This window comes from Carcharodon carcharias, chromosome 10 (genome assembly GCF_017639515.1).
Source record: "Carcharodon carcharias isolate sCarCar2 chromosome 10, sCarCar2.pri, whole genome shotgun sequence".
In the NCBI taxonomy this organism is placed as follows: Eukaryota; Metazoa; Chordata; class Chondrichthyes; order Lamniformes; family Lamnidae; genus Carcharodon; species Carcharodon carcharias.
The window spans coordinates 89,842,154-89,859,979 of NC_054476.1; the positions used below are offsets into that span (position 1 = coordinate 89,842,154).

Sequence of the window (17,826 nt, forward strand, 5' to 3'; positions counted from 1 at the left end):
CAGCGTTTCATTGATTACCACTCTATTCCTTTCACAGAGTCGATTACTGAAAGGACTTTAACTGCGCTTTTCATGACCACAATGTTCATGTTTTCACAGGTCTTTGAACTCGTCATTGATAATGGAGGGGAAATTTGCCAAGGAGAAACTTCACCAGTGTCCCAAGTCTGCTTCTTACCTATTTCAACATCATTTTTCCCATAATAACCCATTTGTTTTTACTAAGTATTTTTGTAAAAAGAATAAATCTGGTCACATAGTCTATAAAATGTAGAATGAAAATATTTCCGTTTTTGTCCCATATCTTTAGATCCATGGCAACTATCTTGCTATAGTCATGTAAAAATGGAAGGATTACAATCAGACAAGGTGGCACCCTTCAACACTTTTTACAAATTTCACGCTTCTCACTAATCTTTTCTATTAGCCTCATATACTCTGACAATTTACACTTGCTTTCTGCCAGTTTTTAAGAACAGCTACTAGGATTGCAGTTTTCTGTTCAAAATTGGTTTTCTTAGCTTCCAACCTTCACCTTTAGGCAATAATTCCCTGCTACACGTTCCAATCCAGAAAGCTAGTTGGTGAAAGTAGAACTGGAGCCAAGCTTTATGCATTTGTATAGTTATTTACAGTTACACATTACAAAGCACACACCTCTTAAAAGACCAATAATTTTAGTCTGTGTTTATTTTTAAGGGCACAAGTGCCCAGTTAATGCCCACTACCTACATACAAATAAACACAATTATTATACAGTTAACACATTCCAAATAATCCTTTGAGGGAAGAAACTTATCTCAGTGCTATACGGCCAATCCCTTACTTGGAGACTGTAACCCCCATGTTTTAGATTCCTTAACCAGGGGCACTATCCTCTTAGCATCAATTCTGTCAAGCCCCTCCAGATGGACAAGCAGAACAATTGATCGATTGCTTTTCAAACTGCATGGAGCACTAGTCCAGTTGGTCACAAGAAACTGCATTCCTCCTCCCAAAAAACAGGCCTTCACTGGAAAACCACAGAAGATAAGACAAGCAGAGGACAGATAACCTCTCACCACTCTTCTGTCCCTTAAGACCAACAGTAATGGCTCATGATAAATTTAATTTCACTTACTTCCGTTTCTGGCCACCAAGCTGGCTCCACACCTCTATTACAAAGCCATCAAACTCCTCAGCCTGGGGGGAAGAGATCACAAGTAAACAATCAAATTTATTCATAGGTAAATAGGTAGTACAAATATAAAACTCTGTGGCTAATAGGACCTGTTCAAGATGGATAAGTTGCAGTTCAACAGAGCTGGGACAAATATCCACACAGGAAGGTTAACCAGCACCATGCAGAAGGGTTTAAGCTAATTTGGCAGAGAGTGAACACCAGAGTAGGAGGGATCAGATTAGGAGCAAATAAAAAGCAGTCTAAGGTTGGTTTAAAGTGCATCTATATAAATGCACAGAGCTTGGCAAATATGAATACTGAGCTGAAGGCACAAGTCACCAGATGTTATAATGATTTAGCAGCAATAATAGAAACCTGGCTCACAGCAAAGGGGGATAATATTCCTGCCTAAATGTTATTCATGGAAAAATAGAGAAGGAGAAAAAGGAGAATGGAGTGGAAGTACCGATCAAAGTAACTATTATAGCACTGGAGAGGGCTGATGTAGTTGAACAACCAAAGGCAGTGTCTAGTTAGAATCAAGGAATAGCAGAAGAGCTGTTATATCACTGTGTGTACACCACAGGCCACAAAACAAGGGGAAGGAAATAAAAGAATGTATTTGAAGGTAAATTACAGAAAATATAAAAGAAGGACTAGTGATAATATGTGACTTCAATTATCTGAAATTAGACCATGATAGTAACAGCTTACAGGACAACTGGGGGAGGAATTGTTGAAAAGTACACAAGAGAATTTTCCTGATCAGTATATTTCCAACCTAACATGAAGAAAGCAGTGCTGGACCTGGGTCTGGGGAATGGGGTAGGGCAAGCAGAACACATTTCAGTGAGTGGGCATTATTTTTTATTCATTCATGGGAAGCAGGTGGGTCACTGGCTAGGCCAGCATTTATTGCTCATCCCTAATTGCCCTTCAGAAGGTGGTGGTGAGCTACAGTCTGTATGATGCTAGATATGGAGTTCCAGGTTTTGATCCAATGGCGATGAAAGAAAGGAAATATAGTTCCAAGTCAGGATGGTGTGTAGCTTGGAGGGGAACTTGCAGGTAGCGGTGTTCCCATGTGTTTGTTGCGCAGCTTCTTCCAGGTAGTAGAGGTCGCAGGTTTGGAAGGTGCTGTCAAAGGAGCCATGGTGAGTTGCTGCAGTGCATCTTGTAGATGATACATACTGCTGCCACGGTGTGTTGATAGTGGAGGAAGTGAACGTTTAAGGTGGTGACATGTTTGACCACACCAACCTCCTCTAATGCCTCGCCACTGTCGTCCAACTGGGTGGAACTGCTCTCAGCTGGTTTTATTCTTATCTATTTAAAATGGCTTCCCTTGCTGCTCTCACACTGTGACTTCCAGTGTCCCCAAGAATCGATTTATTTCTCATTTACATGCTGCTCCTTGGTGACATCATCTGAAGGCACAGCACTAGTTTTCACATGTACACTGACAATCAAGCGTTCACAGCCTTGGTGTCATATTTGTTCCTGACATGAGCTTCTGACCTCATATTTCTGTTAGCACTAAGACTGCCTTTTTCCACCTCCATAACATCACCTGAATTCACCTGTCTCAGCTCACCTGCTGCTGAAATTCCTGTTACCTCTAGACTTGACTACTCCAACATTCCAACTTCCACATTCTACCCTCCCTAAACTTGATGTCATCCAAAACTTTGCTGCCTGTGCCTTAACTTACAGCCAAGTCCCATTCCCCATCATCCCTGTACACGGGTTCCCTGGATGATTATAATGTTATAGAGGTTAAAATGAGGTAGAAAAAAAAGAGCCTTATGACAATTGCAAGATTCGTAATATGGTAGAGAACCAAGCTGAATATAGAAAGTACGAAGATCTAAAAGGGATGAGAGATGAAGAGAGTATGGGAAGAGATCAGTGGCTAACAAAAGAGAACACAATACCCTTTTATAAACAGATGAATAGTAAAAAGGTAGCCATTGGAAGGGTGGGACCAATTAGGCCTTTTAATTTCCAAAGTATTCAATTTGTGCTGGGAAATGGGGATTAATCCCTCAGTAATGGCATCAGTTGGTCAGACCCACAGTAAATGGCTATAATTAGTGGCATGGAGCCTTGCCCACCAGTCACATGTGGGAAAGCCCAAACTGCTGATTTTGAAATCCATTAATGTGCAAATCTGGCCAGCTGAAGGGCAAGGCAGTATATTCACACAAAACTGGCCGTTATTTTTCACAAGTAGTGAAAGAGGGCAGTAGAAGGAGGACTTTGTTCGTAATGCCTGCATTGGCTACCCAAAAATTGCTTGCTGGAAGGGATTCATTGAACAGGAACTGCTCTTGATGGGGTCTGCGTGAACTTGGCTCCAGATATACGGAGCAATCTCAGGCCCTGTCCTTATCACAGCTCAGAGTTAGGACCCAGGCTCTGATTAGCTGTAGCAAAGTACATTTGTTTGAAATAAAGAAGTGAAAAGACTGCACAAGTTTAATCCCCTCCCCAAATCTACAACAATCAAAAGGGCCAGAGAAAAACCCTCACATCACATCCCCAGAGGTTCCAGATACCTCAATGTGCTCTCCCAGCTCCTGCTTCAGTCACTACCTAACTCTGTTACAACATCAGACCATGACTATCATTTCCGAGACCCCAACTCTTTTAAACCTTTCCTGGTTGATCCAGTTTAAGATTAGTGCCTACCTGCTGGGTAGGGATGGGATTAGGATAGTTAGGTGCTCGATGGCCAGCATGGACACGATGGACTATTTGGCCTGTTTCTGTGCTGTATTACTCTGACTCTATGCTACTCACTTGGCCAGCCGCACCCTGCCCTGACATTCCTCAGACCATCCATGACCTGCCCAACCCTTCCAAGCTCAGCTCTTACGAGTCCTGACATCAGCATTCCAATTGTTGTTGAAAGTCTTACACATAGGATAGCCCACTGAGGTCTTGATTCCTGTGGCCTGTCCCATATGCACTCCAAGAGAAGCATACAATTAGCACCACTCGGGTACCCTGAAATGGCTTGAAACCACTCTTACCTCAGATAACTGACTAGGAGGGATCATATGGTCCTGCTGGCTTTTCCAAGGTAAATGACAGACACAAGGGGAGGGAGGATCCCACTGGTTTTCCTGAATCAATTGACCAACGGGGAGGGATTGTCATACTCAGTACAAGTGTGAGGATATTGTATCTTACAGTCTGTAAGATTCTTTGTGAAAGTGGCCACAAAACCTGTTAAGATGGCTGCAACTTAACAAATGACAATGGTCATTAACTGTGCACAGTAGCCTATTTTGTGGCCAATATTTGGTTAAACATGGGCCTGGGTAAGGGTGCTTTGCAGCCACATGTGAAGTTTAAACATCTTGTTGTGGAAAGATGCAACAGCATTGGAGGAATATGAGTTCTGGACTAACAGTGTGCCATTTTAAATAAAGGAGAATATTCAAGCTCAAGTTGGGGTAGAGAAGTGTAAACGACCATTGTCAACCGCTAATGTATCGTGGTGGTCTGGAACCGAGAAGTGTTAACCCTGCATTCATGTGACTGAAACTGAATTTCAGGGGCTGAAGTTTAAACTATCCTGAACAAAGAAAATCCAGCAGGGAAACATCAGAAACAGCGGAACCATCATAGCTGAAAGTCTACAGTATACAGCCAAAGTACTGTACATTGTCCATCTTCCAACTCTACCTGAAAACCAATCCCCTGGCTATCCATTTACAAGAGGCTTTACAGTTTCATGAGAATCCTTTGTTTCTAAAAGACCTTCACTGACTAAAGTATCAACTTAACTAAGATGATTCCAGGCCTGCACTGACAAAGACTGAGTCCATTTTTATAATTACGGCTTTAACTTCATCTATATCTAATCGCTGCACGTGCGATAGTGGGAGTGAGATGAGCGATTGAGACATTGCGTTTTAAACACCCAGATTAAGTGTGTGATAATAAATAACCTTCTTTATTTTTAAAGTCACCAAAAAAAGCCCGCTGCTGGAATTTACTTTCAGCGAGGAAAAAAAATCACAGAGGACGGAAATACACACATCTTCTGTACAAACCTGGAAAGCACTGCAAATTCTGTCTATAACAGGTGAGAGGATCCCACTAGTTTACCCAGAGAACTCATTAAAGGTGAGGGGAGGGTGGGTCCCACTGGCTTTCCCAGGTAATTGACTAATGGGAGGGGAGGGGGGAGGGAACTTGCTGGTTTGCCCCAAGATAGCTCCCAAATGAATAGTGCGGGAGGGCATGCCAGGAGCAGCACCAGGTATACCTAAAAACGAGCTATCAACCTGCTGAAGCTACAACAACCTGCGTGCCAAACAGCATAAGCAGCAAGTGATAGACAGAACTAAGAGATCCCACAACCAGATCAGATCTAAGCTCTGCAGTTCTGCCACATCCAGTTGTGAATGGTGGTGGACAATTAAGCAACTCACTGGAGGATGAGGCTCCACAAATATCCCCATCCTCAATGATGGAGGAGTCCAGCACATCAGTGCAAAAGATAAGGCTGAAGCATTCGCAACAATCTTCAGCCAGAAGTGCCAAGTGGATGATGCATCTCGGCCTCCTCCCGAGGTCCCCAGCATCACAGATGCCAGTCTTCAGCCAATTCGATTCATTTCACATGACCTCAAGAAACGGCTGAAGATTTGTGCTCCAGAGCTTGCCTCACCCCGGCCAAGCTGTTCCAGTACAGCTACAACATTAGTATCTACCCAGCTATGTGAAAAATTGTGAAAAATCATCTCACTTCCAATGCATCACTGCAGGAGTTCCACAGGGTAGAGTCCTAGGCCCAACCATCTTTACTATTTCATCAATGATCTTTCTTCCATCACAAGGTAGAAGTGGGGATGTTCTCTGATTATTGTGACCATATGCAGCAAGACCTGGACAATATTCAGGCTTGGGCTGATAAGTAGCAAGCAACATTCACACCACAGAGGTGCCAGGCAATGACCATTTCCAGCAAGAGAGAATCTAACCATCTCCCCATGGCATTTAATGGCATTACCATCACTGAATACCCCACCATCAACATCCTGGGGGGTTACCATTTGACCAGAAGCTGAACTGGACCAGCTACATAAATAGTCTAGCTACAAGAGCGGATCAGAAGCTGGGAATTCTGCGGAGTGTAACTCACCTCCTGACTCCCCAAAGCCTGGTCCACCATCTACTAGGCACAAGTCAGAAGTGTGATGGAATACTCTCCACTTGCCTGGATGAGTGCAACTCCTACAACACAAGAATTTTGACACTGTCCAGGACAAAGCAGCCTGCTTGACTGACACCCCATTCACCACCTTAAACATTCACACCTTCCACCACCGATGCATAGTAGCAGCAGTGTATACCATCTACAAGATGCACTGCAGGAATTCACCAAGGCTCCTTAGACAGCACCTTCCAAACCCATGACCACTACGTCTAGAAGGACAAAGGCAGCAGGCACATGGGAACACCACCACTTGGAAGTTCCCCTCCAAGCCACACACCATCCTGACTTAGAAATATATATATATTTTTTCCTTCAGTGTTGCTGGGTCAAAATCCTGGAACTCCCTCCATAACAACACTGTGGGCGTAGCTACACCATATGGACTGCAGCGGTTTAAGGTGGCAGCTCACCACCACCTTGTCAAGGGCAATTAGAGATGGGCAATAAATGCAGGCTTGGCACATGAATGGACTTTTAAAAATTGCTTAATGGAAGAGGAGCGTAGGCCCTGAAGGGGAACGACTGACCTTCGCCGTCTGCACCAATGCTTCCGTCAGCTCTTCAATCTCATCCTCACTATTAAAAAGACTTTCATAGTCACGGTAAGTCCAAGAATCGAACAAAATTCTGGGAACTGAGGGAAAATAGAATTGAGAAAAACAAGATCAGCATCGAAAAATGAGAAAGGAATCACACAGCTGTGTACAATTCAGTACTCCAAGAAGAATATCCAATTATAGGATCCAGTGTAGAGAAGGTCAACCAAATTAATATTGGGCTCATCAGCTACTAAGGGAGACTTTAGACTGTTAGCATTGGAGGCGAGATTGGGGAGAAATATTATTTAAGATACTTAAGGAAATAGATAAACTGAACCCCGATAATGTGTTTCAGCTTACCATAATCCACAGTATCAGAGATATGGGCTCAAGCTTAGAATATGGAAAATGCATAGACATCACTTTATGTAGAGAGCAATGAATGTATGAAACAGATTTTCAGAGAATTGGGCTGATATTTCAGCGGATAGGCAATGGAGAGATGTTCACGTTGGGATAGGTTGGATGGACTGTAGAGATATTTTCCAGTTCTCATCTCCGCAAGAGCCAAAAGTAACTTAATACGGAAGGATGGAGACAGCAGATTTAGTCAGAGTGGTGAAATTTGATGGAGTCCGGGAGAATTAGCAGGAAAAGAGATAATGTACTTTCAATCTGAAGCTTCGCATTTCCCACTCTCAATATCTATTGAAAGGTCTGGGTCGAAAACAGTCCAACTGAGGAACCTGTTTCCAAAAAGAAAGAAATCCCCTCAAAACAACACGTGGCAAACACATTAGAACCTTGGGAAAACACAAGTTGTTCAGTCATTATGGCACAGGACGACCATCGAGTCCATAATATCTCGCTGTAGAACAATCTGCTCAGTTCCATTCCCCCACTCTATCCCCATAGTCCTCAAGTGTCCCTCCAGCAGGTGCATGGGAACACCTCCAAGCCACTCACCATACTGACTCAAATATATCACCATTCCTTCACTGTCAAAATCCTGGAACTCTCTCCCTAACAGCACTGTGGGCATACCTACACTACATGGACTGCAGCAGTTCAAGAAGGCAGCTCACCACCACCTTCTCAAGAGCAATTAGGGATGGGCAATAAATGATGGCCTAATCAGCAACAGCCATGTCCCATGAAAGAATACTAAAAAAAAACTCCAATTTCCTTTTGAAACCATTAATTGTCTCTGCTTCCACTGCCCTTGTAAGCTGTGAGTTCCAGGCCATTATCATTCACTTGTTAAAGTTGTTTCTCACATCTCCCTGCATCTCTTGCTCAAAACCTTAAATCTGTGTTCCCTAGTCCTTGTACCATCAGCTAATGGGAAGAGTTTTTCTTTGTCTACCTTATCTAAATAATCTTGTACACCTCTATCAAATACCCCTCAATCTCCTTTGCTCCTAGGAGAGCAACTTAAGTTTCACCAACTTAACCTTGTAGCTAAAAAATCTCTAATCCCTGGAACCATTCTAGTAAATCTCCTCTGCACACTCTCAAGGACCCTCACATCCTTGCTAAAGTGTGGTGAACAGAACTGGACACAATATAGTTGCAGCCTAAACAAGCTTTATAAAAGTTCACCATTCTTCCCTGCGTTGTGTTCAATACTCGCACCTAGTAGGCATACAATTTTGTACCAGATACCAATTACCCTTTCCTTTAAACGCTTTCTGAGCTCACATCAAGGCCCCAGTAAGTGGTACCAACACCAGTTCCTCCATTACTCTTCTACTGGGCCAGTCAGTGTCCCATGTACAGAATCACCCAGACCCAACAACTGCGTTAATAGAACAAGAGTGTATTTGGAGGGAGGGTGAGTGCAATGTGCTGTATTATCCATCCGGAGTTCAAATGAAATGTAGGCACACTTTGAGGCACCAAAAATTATCACATTAGTGCAAGCGTGTGACGTCAGGACAGAAAGTTATTTAACTGGGATGAGGAAACAAACAAAAACTACATTACTCACCAAAATTGATTGCTTTGGATCCTGCCCTCACATTCTTCATCCAGCCTGTTCACCAATAACACAGGTAGGCTTAGTTATGTGCAGGATGTGTCAAAAAATCATCATTTAGAGCATTATGATTTCTCTTTAAAACAAGCCTCCTCCTTCAGGAAGCAAGTCAAAGATATAAGTATTAACAAGGAATGATTTATGATGAATCATTTTCAGCTTGTGACTTTTGAACTAAGACAACCTGATGTATAAAGAATGTAGGAGATGTAACAAAGACACTAGCATGGCAGCTTGGCCAGGAGTAACAGTTCAATATCACTGGCTCATAAAAGAAGCAGGCTTCTACCTTGGATCAGATCATTGCTGCATGAGAGTTTGGCTGATTCATACATCATCCAGGCCTTTTGCATACACCCAAGTTAAGTTAATCTTTCTCTGAATACCATCACTGGCCTGTCAACAATTCTGCAAATAAACTCTTACCTAAAACAATGGACAAAATGAGACCACACAATTCAGATCACCTGTTGTTAGAGACAATAACCCTCCCAGTGCCTAGCAAGAGGACCGACTTCCTCAGGCTGGTGCTCTTCTCTACCTGTCCGAACATGCTGCACCCTTGGTCTCCAGCAATTCCTCTCTTCTACAACGTTCCTGGGACACTGGAGCCTGTTCCATTTTGTCAGTTATTCATACTTCCCTATCAACCTGTCTGTCTCTGATTATTCATGTTCTGGGTCTCACGTACTTCTGCTATTTCTATGACTTCTCCCATTATGCCTCATCACAACATTACTTCAGCCATTTAACCATCTTCTGTTTTCCAACTAAGCACCTAACAGCTTCTTCTATTTCTTTTCCTGTCTGTCTGTCGGGGACTGTGCTTCTGCTGGTGGCCTGGCTCTCTGCTGGTGGTACCTTCCCCTCATTTCTGTTCATCAGTAATATTGTCCAGTCCTAAGAAAAGATCCACACCCAAAACCCTAAGTTGTCTCTTCTCTCCACAGATGCTGTATGACTTGTTGAGTGATTCCACAATTGCCTGTTTGTTTCAGGTCTCAAGGTTACAGGGTGTTTGTTAGTTGTACTCACTAGTTTGGTCGGTTCCTCTGCATTGCCCACAATTCAAGAGATCAGGCTAAAATTGTTCTCCCATTGGACGATTTAAGAATCCATCCAAGCAGCCCCAGCTCAAGGATGGTCAAAGTGCACAATTGAGAGTTGTAAAGAGAGCAGGGTAGATGCAGGAATGTTATTGAGACAAGAATGTAAATCTAATAAACCACATACAGCATTTGGAATTGGTTGATTATTAATAATGTAAATGGATATTCAATTTCTTTTTGATCTCCCTTGGCTTCTCGCTTCTGACAATGCCACAGAAAAATCTTGGACTGCAAAATTTCACTTCCAAGGCTAATCATGACATTACCATGAGAGCTACTGAAACACAGCTTCAGTCCATCTCCTCCTCAGCCCCTCCACATTGTGAGAGCCAAGAGGAGAGAGTGCTGGTGATAGTGGTGAGCCAAAAAGAAACAACAGCTTCAGGGACGTAGTAAAGACAAGAGATCTCAGTCAGGACAGAACCTACGTGTGCTTCAAAAAAGAATACACATTCTTTAATGCCTGTGTGCAAGGTATATTTTGCAGACAGTGTGAAGGATGCCAGCCCTGAAGCATTCCAGTAACAGTAACACAGAACTACCATCTAGTGGTTTAAATACAACATTACAACAAAGACATAAAAGTCTCTCTCTCTACAGCAGTGGAACAGAATTTCTTCAAAGAAGATTTTAATGTTAAACTCCATCACCCCATGATCTTTCCTGGGCTGATACACAACTGGAATCCTACAAAATAACCAGGAAATATGTACCCAGTTAATCCTGATAAAATCAGCCTGGGATTTGGTTTTACCACAGGGAGAAATGTTAATGTTAAGAAACTATAAATGCAGCTCACTGTCTGATAGAAAGAAGGAATGATCAGACCTTTCAAACCAGGGTTCACTTCAACCATTTCACAAAGATACCTCAGTATACACATTGGGCCCTACAAACTACACATACCAGGTGAGTGACTAAATGGGTCAGGCATTTCAGCTTGAAAGTCTGGGTTTGAATCCAGTGTAGACAGTAACTTCTTTCCAAGTAGTTACGCTAAACGTGTCAACTGTGGGTCAGTGGGTAGCATTCTTGCCTCTGGGTTAGAAGGTTGTCAGTTCAAATCCTCTTCCAGGACTTGAGCACAAAAATCAAGGCTGACACTCCAGTACTGAGGGAGTACTACAATGTCGGAGGTGCTGTCCTTCAAATGAGATGGTAAACCTGCTCAGGTGGATGCAAAAGGTGCCATGGCACTATTTCAAAGAACAGCAGGGAAGTTATCCCTGATGTTGTGACCAATATTTATCCCTCAATCAACATCACAAAAAAAAGATTATCTAGTCATTATCACAATACTATTTGGGGGGCTTTGTAGAGTGCATACTGTTGTCATGCATCCTACATTACAGCAATGACTACATTTCAGAAGTACTTCATTAACCATAAAGTGCTTGGGACTTTGGTTTTTAAAGGGGCTATTTAAATTCAAGTCCTTCCTTTTTTGAAATACTGTTCACTGGACTCAAAACCTGGGATATGCCAATGTTAGTTTGTGAAATCTGAGCTTTAAGATCACAGCCCTGATTTCCCTACCATGCCTTTGCCACCAGGCCCCATTGCTGAAGATCAATCATACAGACTGTGGTCTAGGTTTCTAATCTTATTGGCACTGAAGTGTTTAACCCATCTTGTACAGAATGCGGGCCTGATACCTCACATATAGGCCTAAATTTTCACTCCCTGGTTGGGACTGCAGAGTCCTGACATTTCCGCAAAACCCGACCCAGGAGAAAATGTCCCAGAATTTGGGATTTTCATTCCAAGCTGGCAGGGTTTTCTGGGAATCAGGCCAGACAACCCCGGAACGAGAGTGAAGGCTGGCAGGAGCAGAGACAGGCTGGCGGAAGTACTGCCTCAGTGCACCAGCACTTTGTCAAAGATTTTCTTTGCCCTATTCATGTCATCTACCCATCCCCATTGTTTCTCATACCCTCCTCACCCACCTATGCCCCTCTACCCACGTCCATGACCCTTTATAGCACCTATGCCAACTTAGTGCCAACCCATGCCACCCCACCCATCACCCTTTGTCTTCACATCTTAATCAACCTATGAAATGGCAGCTACCCCACTAAGATAATGGAAGGCTGTGAAATCAATCAATCATTCAGCACAAATCCAGTAATGATAACCCTCATCATTATGTCAAAGTGTAATAGTTTGAATAAACCGTGGAGTGTTTAAAAGATTTAAAGGGCAAGTATTTTAAATGCTTTGACAGCTTGACAATTGCTTTTGACAGTTCCAACGAATTTATGTACTTTTTACACACATTCATGTCATTTAACAATCCCAAGGGGCAGCTTTCCTCTCCCAAAGGTGGCCTAGGACCATATCCGGATGGGTACACTTCCTCTCCAAAAGGGCATCCTGTCTCACCAAAGGACACTGCAAAGTTTAGACCAGCTCCTACCAGGCTTAATCTGCACGTCGTGTTTCCCACTCCTGGCTAACGAAAATCAGGCATGACTGGAAGTAGCTGCTATTTTATATGCTATTTTATATGGGCAGGCACAAATTGTGACCCAGGTATATTCCCGTCCCCGTGAAAATGATAGGTGTGGTGTTCAGGGAAGTACGGATTTTCGCCTTTTCTGCAATTTTTGCAATGACGGAGATGCTCTCCATCGTTGCAAAAATTCAGACTATAGAATCAGGAAGCAGCTGCTCCCCAACATGATCAGACTGCAACTTCAGCTGGGTGTGTGATGAAATAATGGCTGTAAAGTTAAGGGAACAGTGTTTGGTGTATAGTGCATGTTAACACAGCCAGGAACAAAGATAATACCTTGGTCTATATCATGGTGGCCAGTGACATGATACAGCTGAACTCCCTTCCTCTGGATCTGAAGCCAAACTGGAGAAATTAAAGTGAATTTCCCACCAAATATCTTCGTAATTTCATAACCATGGCTGTTCCACTGAAACATCAAAAGAAAATGGAACAGGACAGTATGAGAAAGCAAAATGTAATACAAGACTGCTGAGTGACAGCTTAAAGAGTAAGCTTTTTATTATCTATAGTGCACCAGCAGCAAGACGACCATCCGCTTGACTACTAACACTTACTAACCTAACCAATTATTAACTTTCCTAAAGCCTTCAATCAATCTGTAAGTTGGCTATGAAGCAAGTAGGACCAATCATTCCCCATAAGGAAACTCAACAAACTCTCGTTTCAATAAAATGCTGCAATAAAGGCATAAAACAAAATTCAGTTTGCAAATGACAAAAGAAGAATGCTCCTTCTCAGATTTCTCCAGTCTCTCCAAATAACCAAACATTTTCATCCCATGTACCATTCCAGGAAATCTCTTGTGCATCATCTCCATAGCTTTGAGATCCTTCAGAAAGTGTGATGCACAGAACTGGCCACAATACTCTAGCTGGGTTCTAACTAGTATTTGATAAAGGTTCAGGTAACATCCTTGCATTTGTACTCTCTGCCGCTATTTAGAAAGCCAATGGTCCCATATGCCCTTCTCAACTTGTCCTGCCATCTCCAGAGATTCATGTACTTATACCATCATCTCAATGTTCCAGAACTCACTTAACATTCTACTGATTAGTTCATATTGCCTCTCCTTATTCTACCTACCAAAATGTATTGCTTCACACTTCTCTGCATTAAATTTCACCTCTCGTGTGTCTACCCATTTCACTACATTGTCTTGCACTCTATAACCATCATCCTCACTGTTCATTACATTTGTCAGTTTCAGATCACGTGCAAGCTTTTAATTTCGGTGCTACAAACCCAAATCTGACTGTTAAAAAGGAGCAGCGGTCTCAGCACTGAACCCTGGAGAATACCATGGTATAATTCCCTCCGAAGAATAACCGTTCAACTACTCCCTGATTTCTGACACTTATCCAATATTGTATCCATGCAATCACCTTCCCTTTAATCCCATGACCTTCAATTTTGTTAACAAATCTATTATGTGGTACTTTGTCAAACACTGAACTCACTTAGTAGCTCAGTAATGACCCTGCCTCCAAAAGATCTTCCTCTTGGTTGCTAAACAGGTCCACTGTTCTTTCGAGTAACCTTTTATTATTGCTATATTTACAACAGACTTTTGGGTTCCCTTTTATATTATTGACTAATCCATTTTTTACAGTCTCTTTGCCCCTCTTATTTTCATTTCTCTGGTCTTTCCTGGTATTATTTATGAAGCTTGGTTCTCTACTGGATTACGAACATATTTATCATCAGCTTCCTTAAGTGAGAGTGTGCATGACAGATCCACAGGGGACTGCCTGGGACACAATATCTCAGGAGACAATTCTAATTCTGGCTAGGGCTCACCTGGGCCACTGCCTCTGGACAAAGAATGTCTGGGCCACCTGCTCCAGCCTGGGCCCACCCAGGGCACCAGTTAAAGCCAGGGCCTGCCTGGGGCTCCACCTCCGGACAAACTTTGCTTGGGGCACCAGGTCCCACCAGGGCCCATCCAGAACATAGTATCTGGTCCAAAGCCAAGTGGAGAACATTGTCCGTCAGAGTCAATCTGGGTCACTGGTCAGTGCTAATCTGATATAATCAAAGACTGTTAGTCAATGAACAAACAACTTCATACCGTCACACAGCAACCTTGCATAGCAGTACTAGAAAGCCGAAAATAAAGTAGCCTGTAGCTCTCAGCTGGGTAAATATTGTTATAATATACATTTAAAACAATTACCTAAGCTCTTCAATTAGATTCCAGTCCGTAATTCACTCCCAGGTATCTGTTATTCTACATATAAACCCAAAACCTTCGATTAGGTTCCAGCCTGTAACTCACTCCTATCATACTATAAACCACACAAATCTCTTGCTTAGACATCAGTCTGTAATTCACTCCCAGGTATATGTTACTCTGAACATATATCAGCATATTGGCAGTGTAGAGCATTCTGGATTCTAATCATGTTAGCACACAACAGGGAATCTAAACAGGTTTTAAAATTCCTGGCTTGACCATATGTTTGTTCCCAGTAAGCTCGGGACTGACTAATGATTGTGTGGCACATACTTCACTTATTTTTCCTTTGTGTGTGCAATATCTTCAGTTTGATAGAAAAGCACCACACACACACAGACACACACACACAGACACACACATTGCATATAAGAGAAATTACACATAACAAGATGGAAATGAAGGAATCCAGTGGTTTCACAGTGTCTGTGATAACACAGAGATTGAAGCTGGTCACCCTTTCTTCACTACTCACGGGTGTGACGTATCCCAGAACATCCCCGCTGAAATGCCGTTCTTTCACTTTGGCAGCACAGTAACTCTTCTGCTCTTTCACAATATCTTTGGCCTTTGGGTCAGTGACAATGAGGCCTCGGTCTTGAACCAAAAGTTTTGAAGGCCCTGTCTGACAGAACAATGCCTGTATTTAGATATCACACTGTACATCAAAATGTCCCAAACAAATGCAAACAGACATACCTGCAGTGACTGTGTCTGTACAAACACAAGTGGTCAATTTATGTGGCTGATAGAGGGATGTTCATCAGGACAATGGACAAATCAGCCATCCGCTTCTTCAAATGGTACCATGGAATCTTTAACATCTACCTAAGCCATCCTGAGCCAACAGACTGAAGGGTCCTTAACTTTAACAGCTCATCAAAAGTCAGCACCTCCAACAATGTAGCACATCTACAGTTCTGTCCTGGGGTGTCAGTAAGGGTTAGGTGTTCACTGGGGTTTGAACCCAAAACCTTCTGATTCTGTGGAGATAGTACTACCAACTGAACCACAGCTAAACATATAATACAAACAAACAAACCTTCTAAATCATTGACCTTTTCAACCTTTAAATCAATCCCTCACACAGTGTGAGGAGTACAGGGCAGGGCAGAGCAGGAAAGGGCTGGGGTGGGGGCAGGGGGGTGGTGGGGGTCTATGTCTCAGAACACTTTTTAAAACAAAGCTGACAGAAGAGGATCAGGTCAGATAGCGCTAAACAAGTCACATGGACATGCAAATGACACACAGGTCTTTTCAATCTTTCACTGCCTAATCAAAACAAGGTTTTGCAAGAGGATTACTCCCTTCAAACGAGGATCATACAAACATACAAATGTACGAATTAGGAGCAGGAGTATGTCACTCGACACCTCGAGCCTGCTCTGCCGTTCAATATGATCATGGCTGATCTGATTTTGACCTCAACTCCACATTCCCGCCTACTCCCAATAACCTTTCACCCCCTATACCTTGAAAATATGCAAACTCTGTTTCCACCACCTTATCAGGAAGAGTTCCAAAATCTCACAACCCTCTGACAGAAAAAAATTCTCATCTCTGTCCTAAATGGGTGACCCCTTACTTTTAAACACTGGCCCCAAATACTAGATTCGCCCACAAGAGGAAACACCCTCTCCACATCCACCCTGTCAAGACCCCTCAAGGTCGTAAATGCTTCAATCAAGTCGCCTCTTACTCTTCTAAACCACAGCGATTACAAGCCTAACCTGTCCAACCTTTCCACATAAGACAACACGCCCATTCCAAGCATTAGTTTAGTAAACAGTTAGTAAGCAGTTCTCTGAACTGCTTCCGATGCATTTACATTCTTCCTTAAATAAGGAGACCAATACTGTACACACTACTCCAGATGTGGTTTCACCAGTGCCCTGTAAAACTGAAGTATAACTCTCTACTTTTGTATTCAATGATAACATTCTATTAGCTTTCCTAATTACTTGCTGTACCTGCGTACGAATCTTGTGATTCTTGCACTAGGACCGCTAGATCTCCCTGCATCTCAGAGCTCTGCAGCAGTCTCTCAACATTCAGGGAATATGCTTCATTTTTATTCTTCCTGCCAAAATAGACAATTTCATATTTTCCCACATTATACTCCATTTGCCAGGTCTTTGCCTACTCACTTAGCCTATCTATTTCTTTTTGTAGCCTCCTTTGTCCTCGACAGATCTTACTTTCTTCCCTATCTTTGGGTCTGGGCCCCATTGCTCCATGAATGCAAGTCAGTGATCAGGAATGTCAGGCAGCATTGAAGATACAAACAGAATAAAAATTCAGCTTCATTTTTAGAAAGACATTATGTGAGATTCACTGTGTCTGTTCTTAAATCTCTTGAACTGACCTGGCCCTTCCTCTATTCTTCAGTCAGAGAGATGAAGATTGGTCAGTCAATGTTTTTTTCCCCCAATGTCAATCCAATGAAGGCATTGACTCCATGGTTCAGGGACCCACTCCTAACTTGCATCATTCTCTAGTTTCTCTCCCATCTCCCCTCATTCATTATCCATGTGACTCACCGCTCTGTGCCCTCGACACTACCCCCACTAAAGTGCCAAGTATCCAACCTCTGCTCCTGGTCCCCATATCAGCAGATATTTTTAATGGTTCTCTCCTTTAAATCTGGCGTCATCGCCCCTTTCTCAAAAAAACCCAACCCTTGTCTCCATCATCTTTGTAAATTACCGCCCCATCTCCAACCCGCCTTTCCTTGTCAAAGTCCTCGAGCGAGTTGTTGCCTGCAAAATCCATCCCCATCTTTCCTGGAGCTCCATGTTTGAATCCGTCCAGTCAGGTTCCACCTCAGCCAGAGCACCAAAACAGCTTTTAATAAAGTCATAAATGACATCTTACGTGATTGTGACAATGTTCCCTCCTCATCCTTCCAACCTGTCTGCAGCCTTTAGCATAGTTGACCCCACCATCCTCCTCCAACGCCTCTTCACTGTTGTTGAGCTGGGCAGGACTGTACTT

At 42.8% G+C, this 17,826-nt stretch overlaps 1 protein-coding gene across 6 annotated transcripts in view; it reads right to left on the reverse strand.

Moving 5' to 3' along the window:
• chid1 (chitinase domain containing 1) overlaps positions 1-17,826 on the reverse strand; it is a 132,890-nt gene that overhangs the window by 108,958 nt on the left and 6,106 nt on the right. For 5 of the 6 annotated variants that reach the window (XM_041198461.1, XM_041198459.1, XM_041198462.1 and 2 more), the window contains exons 2-6: positions 15,308-15,457; positions 12,873-13,005; positions 8,925-8,969; positions 6,923-7,029; positions 1,121-1,182 (exon numbers count right to left, since the gene is read on the reverse strand). In XM_041198461.1, coding sequence (XP_041054395.1) covers positions 1,121-1,182; positions 6,923-7,029; positions 8,925-8,969; positions 12,873-13,005; positions 15,308-15,457 — 497 coding nt within the window. The remainder of the gene's footprint in view (positions 1-1,120; positions 1,183-6,922; positions 7,030-8,924; positions 8,970-12,872; positions 13,006-15,307; positions 15,458-17,826) is intronic. The other variant, XM_041198460.1, reaches the window with a different exon arrangement.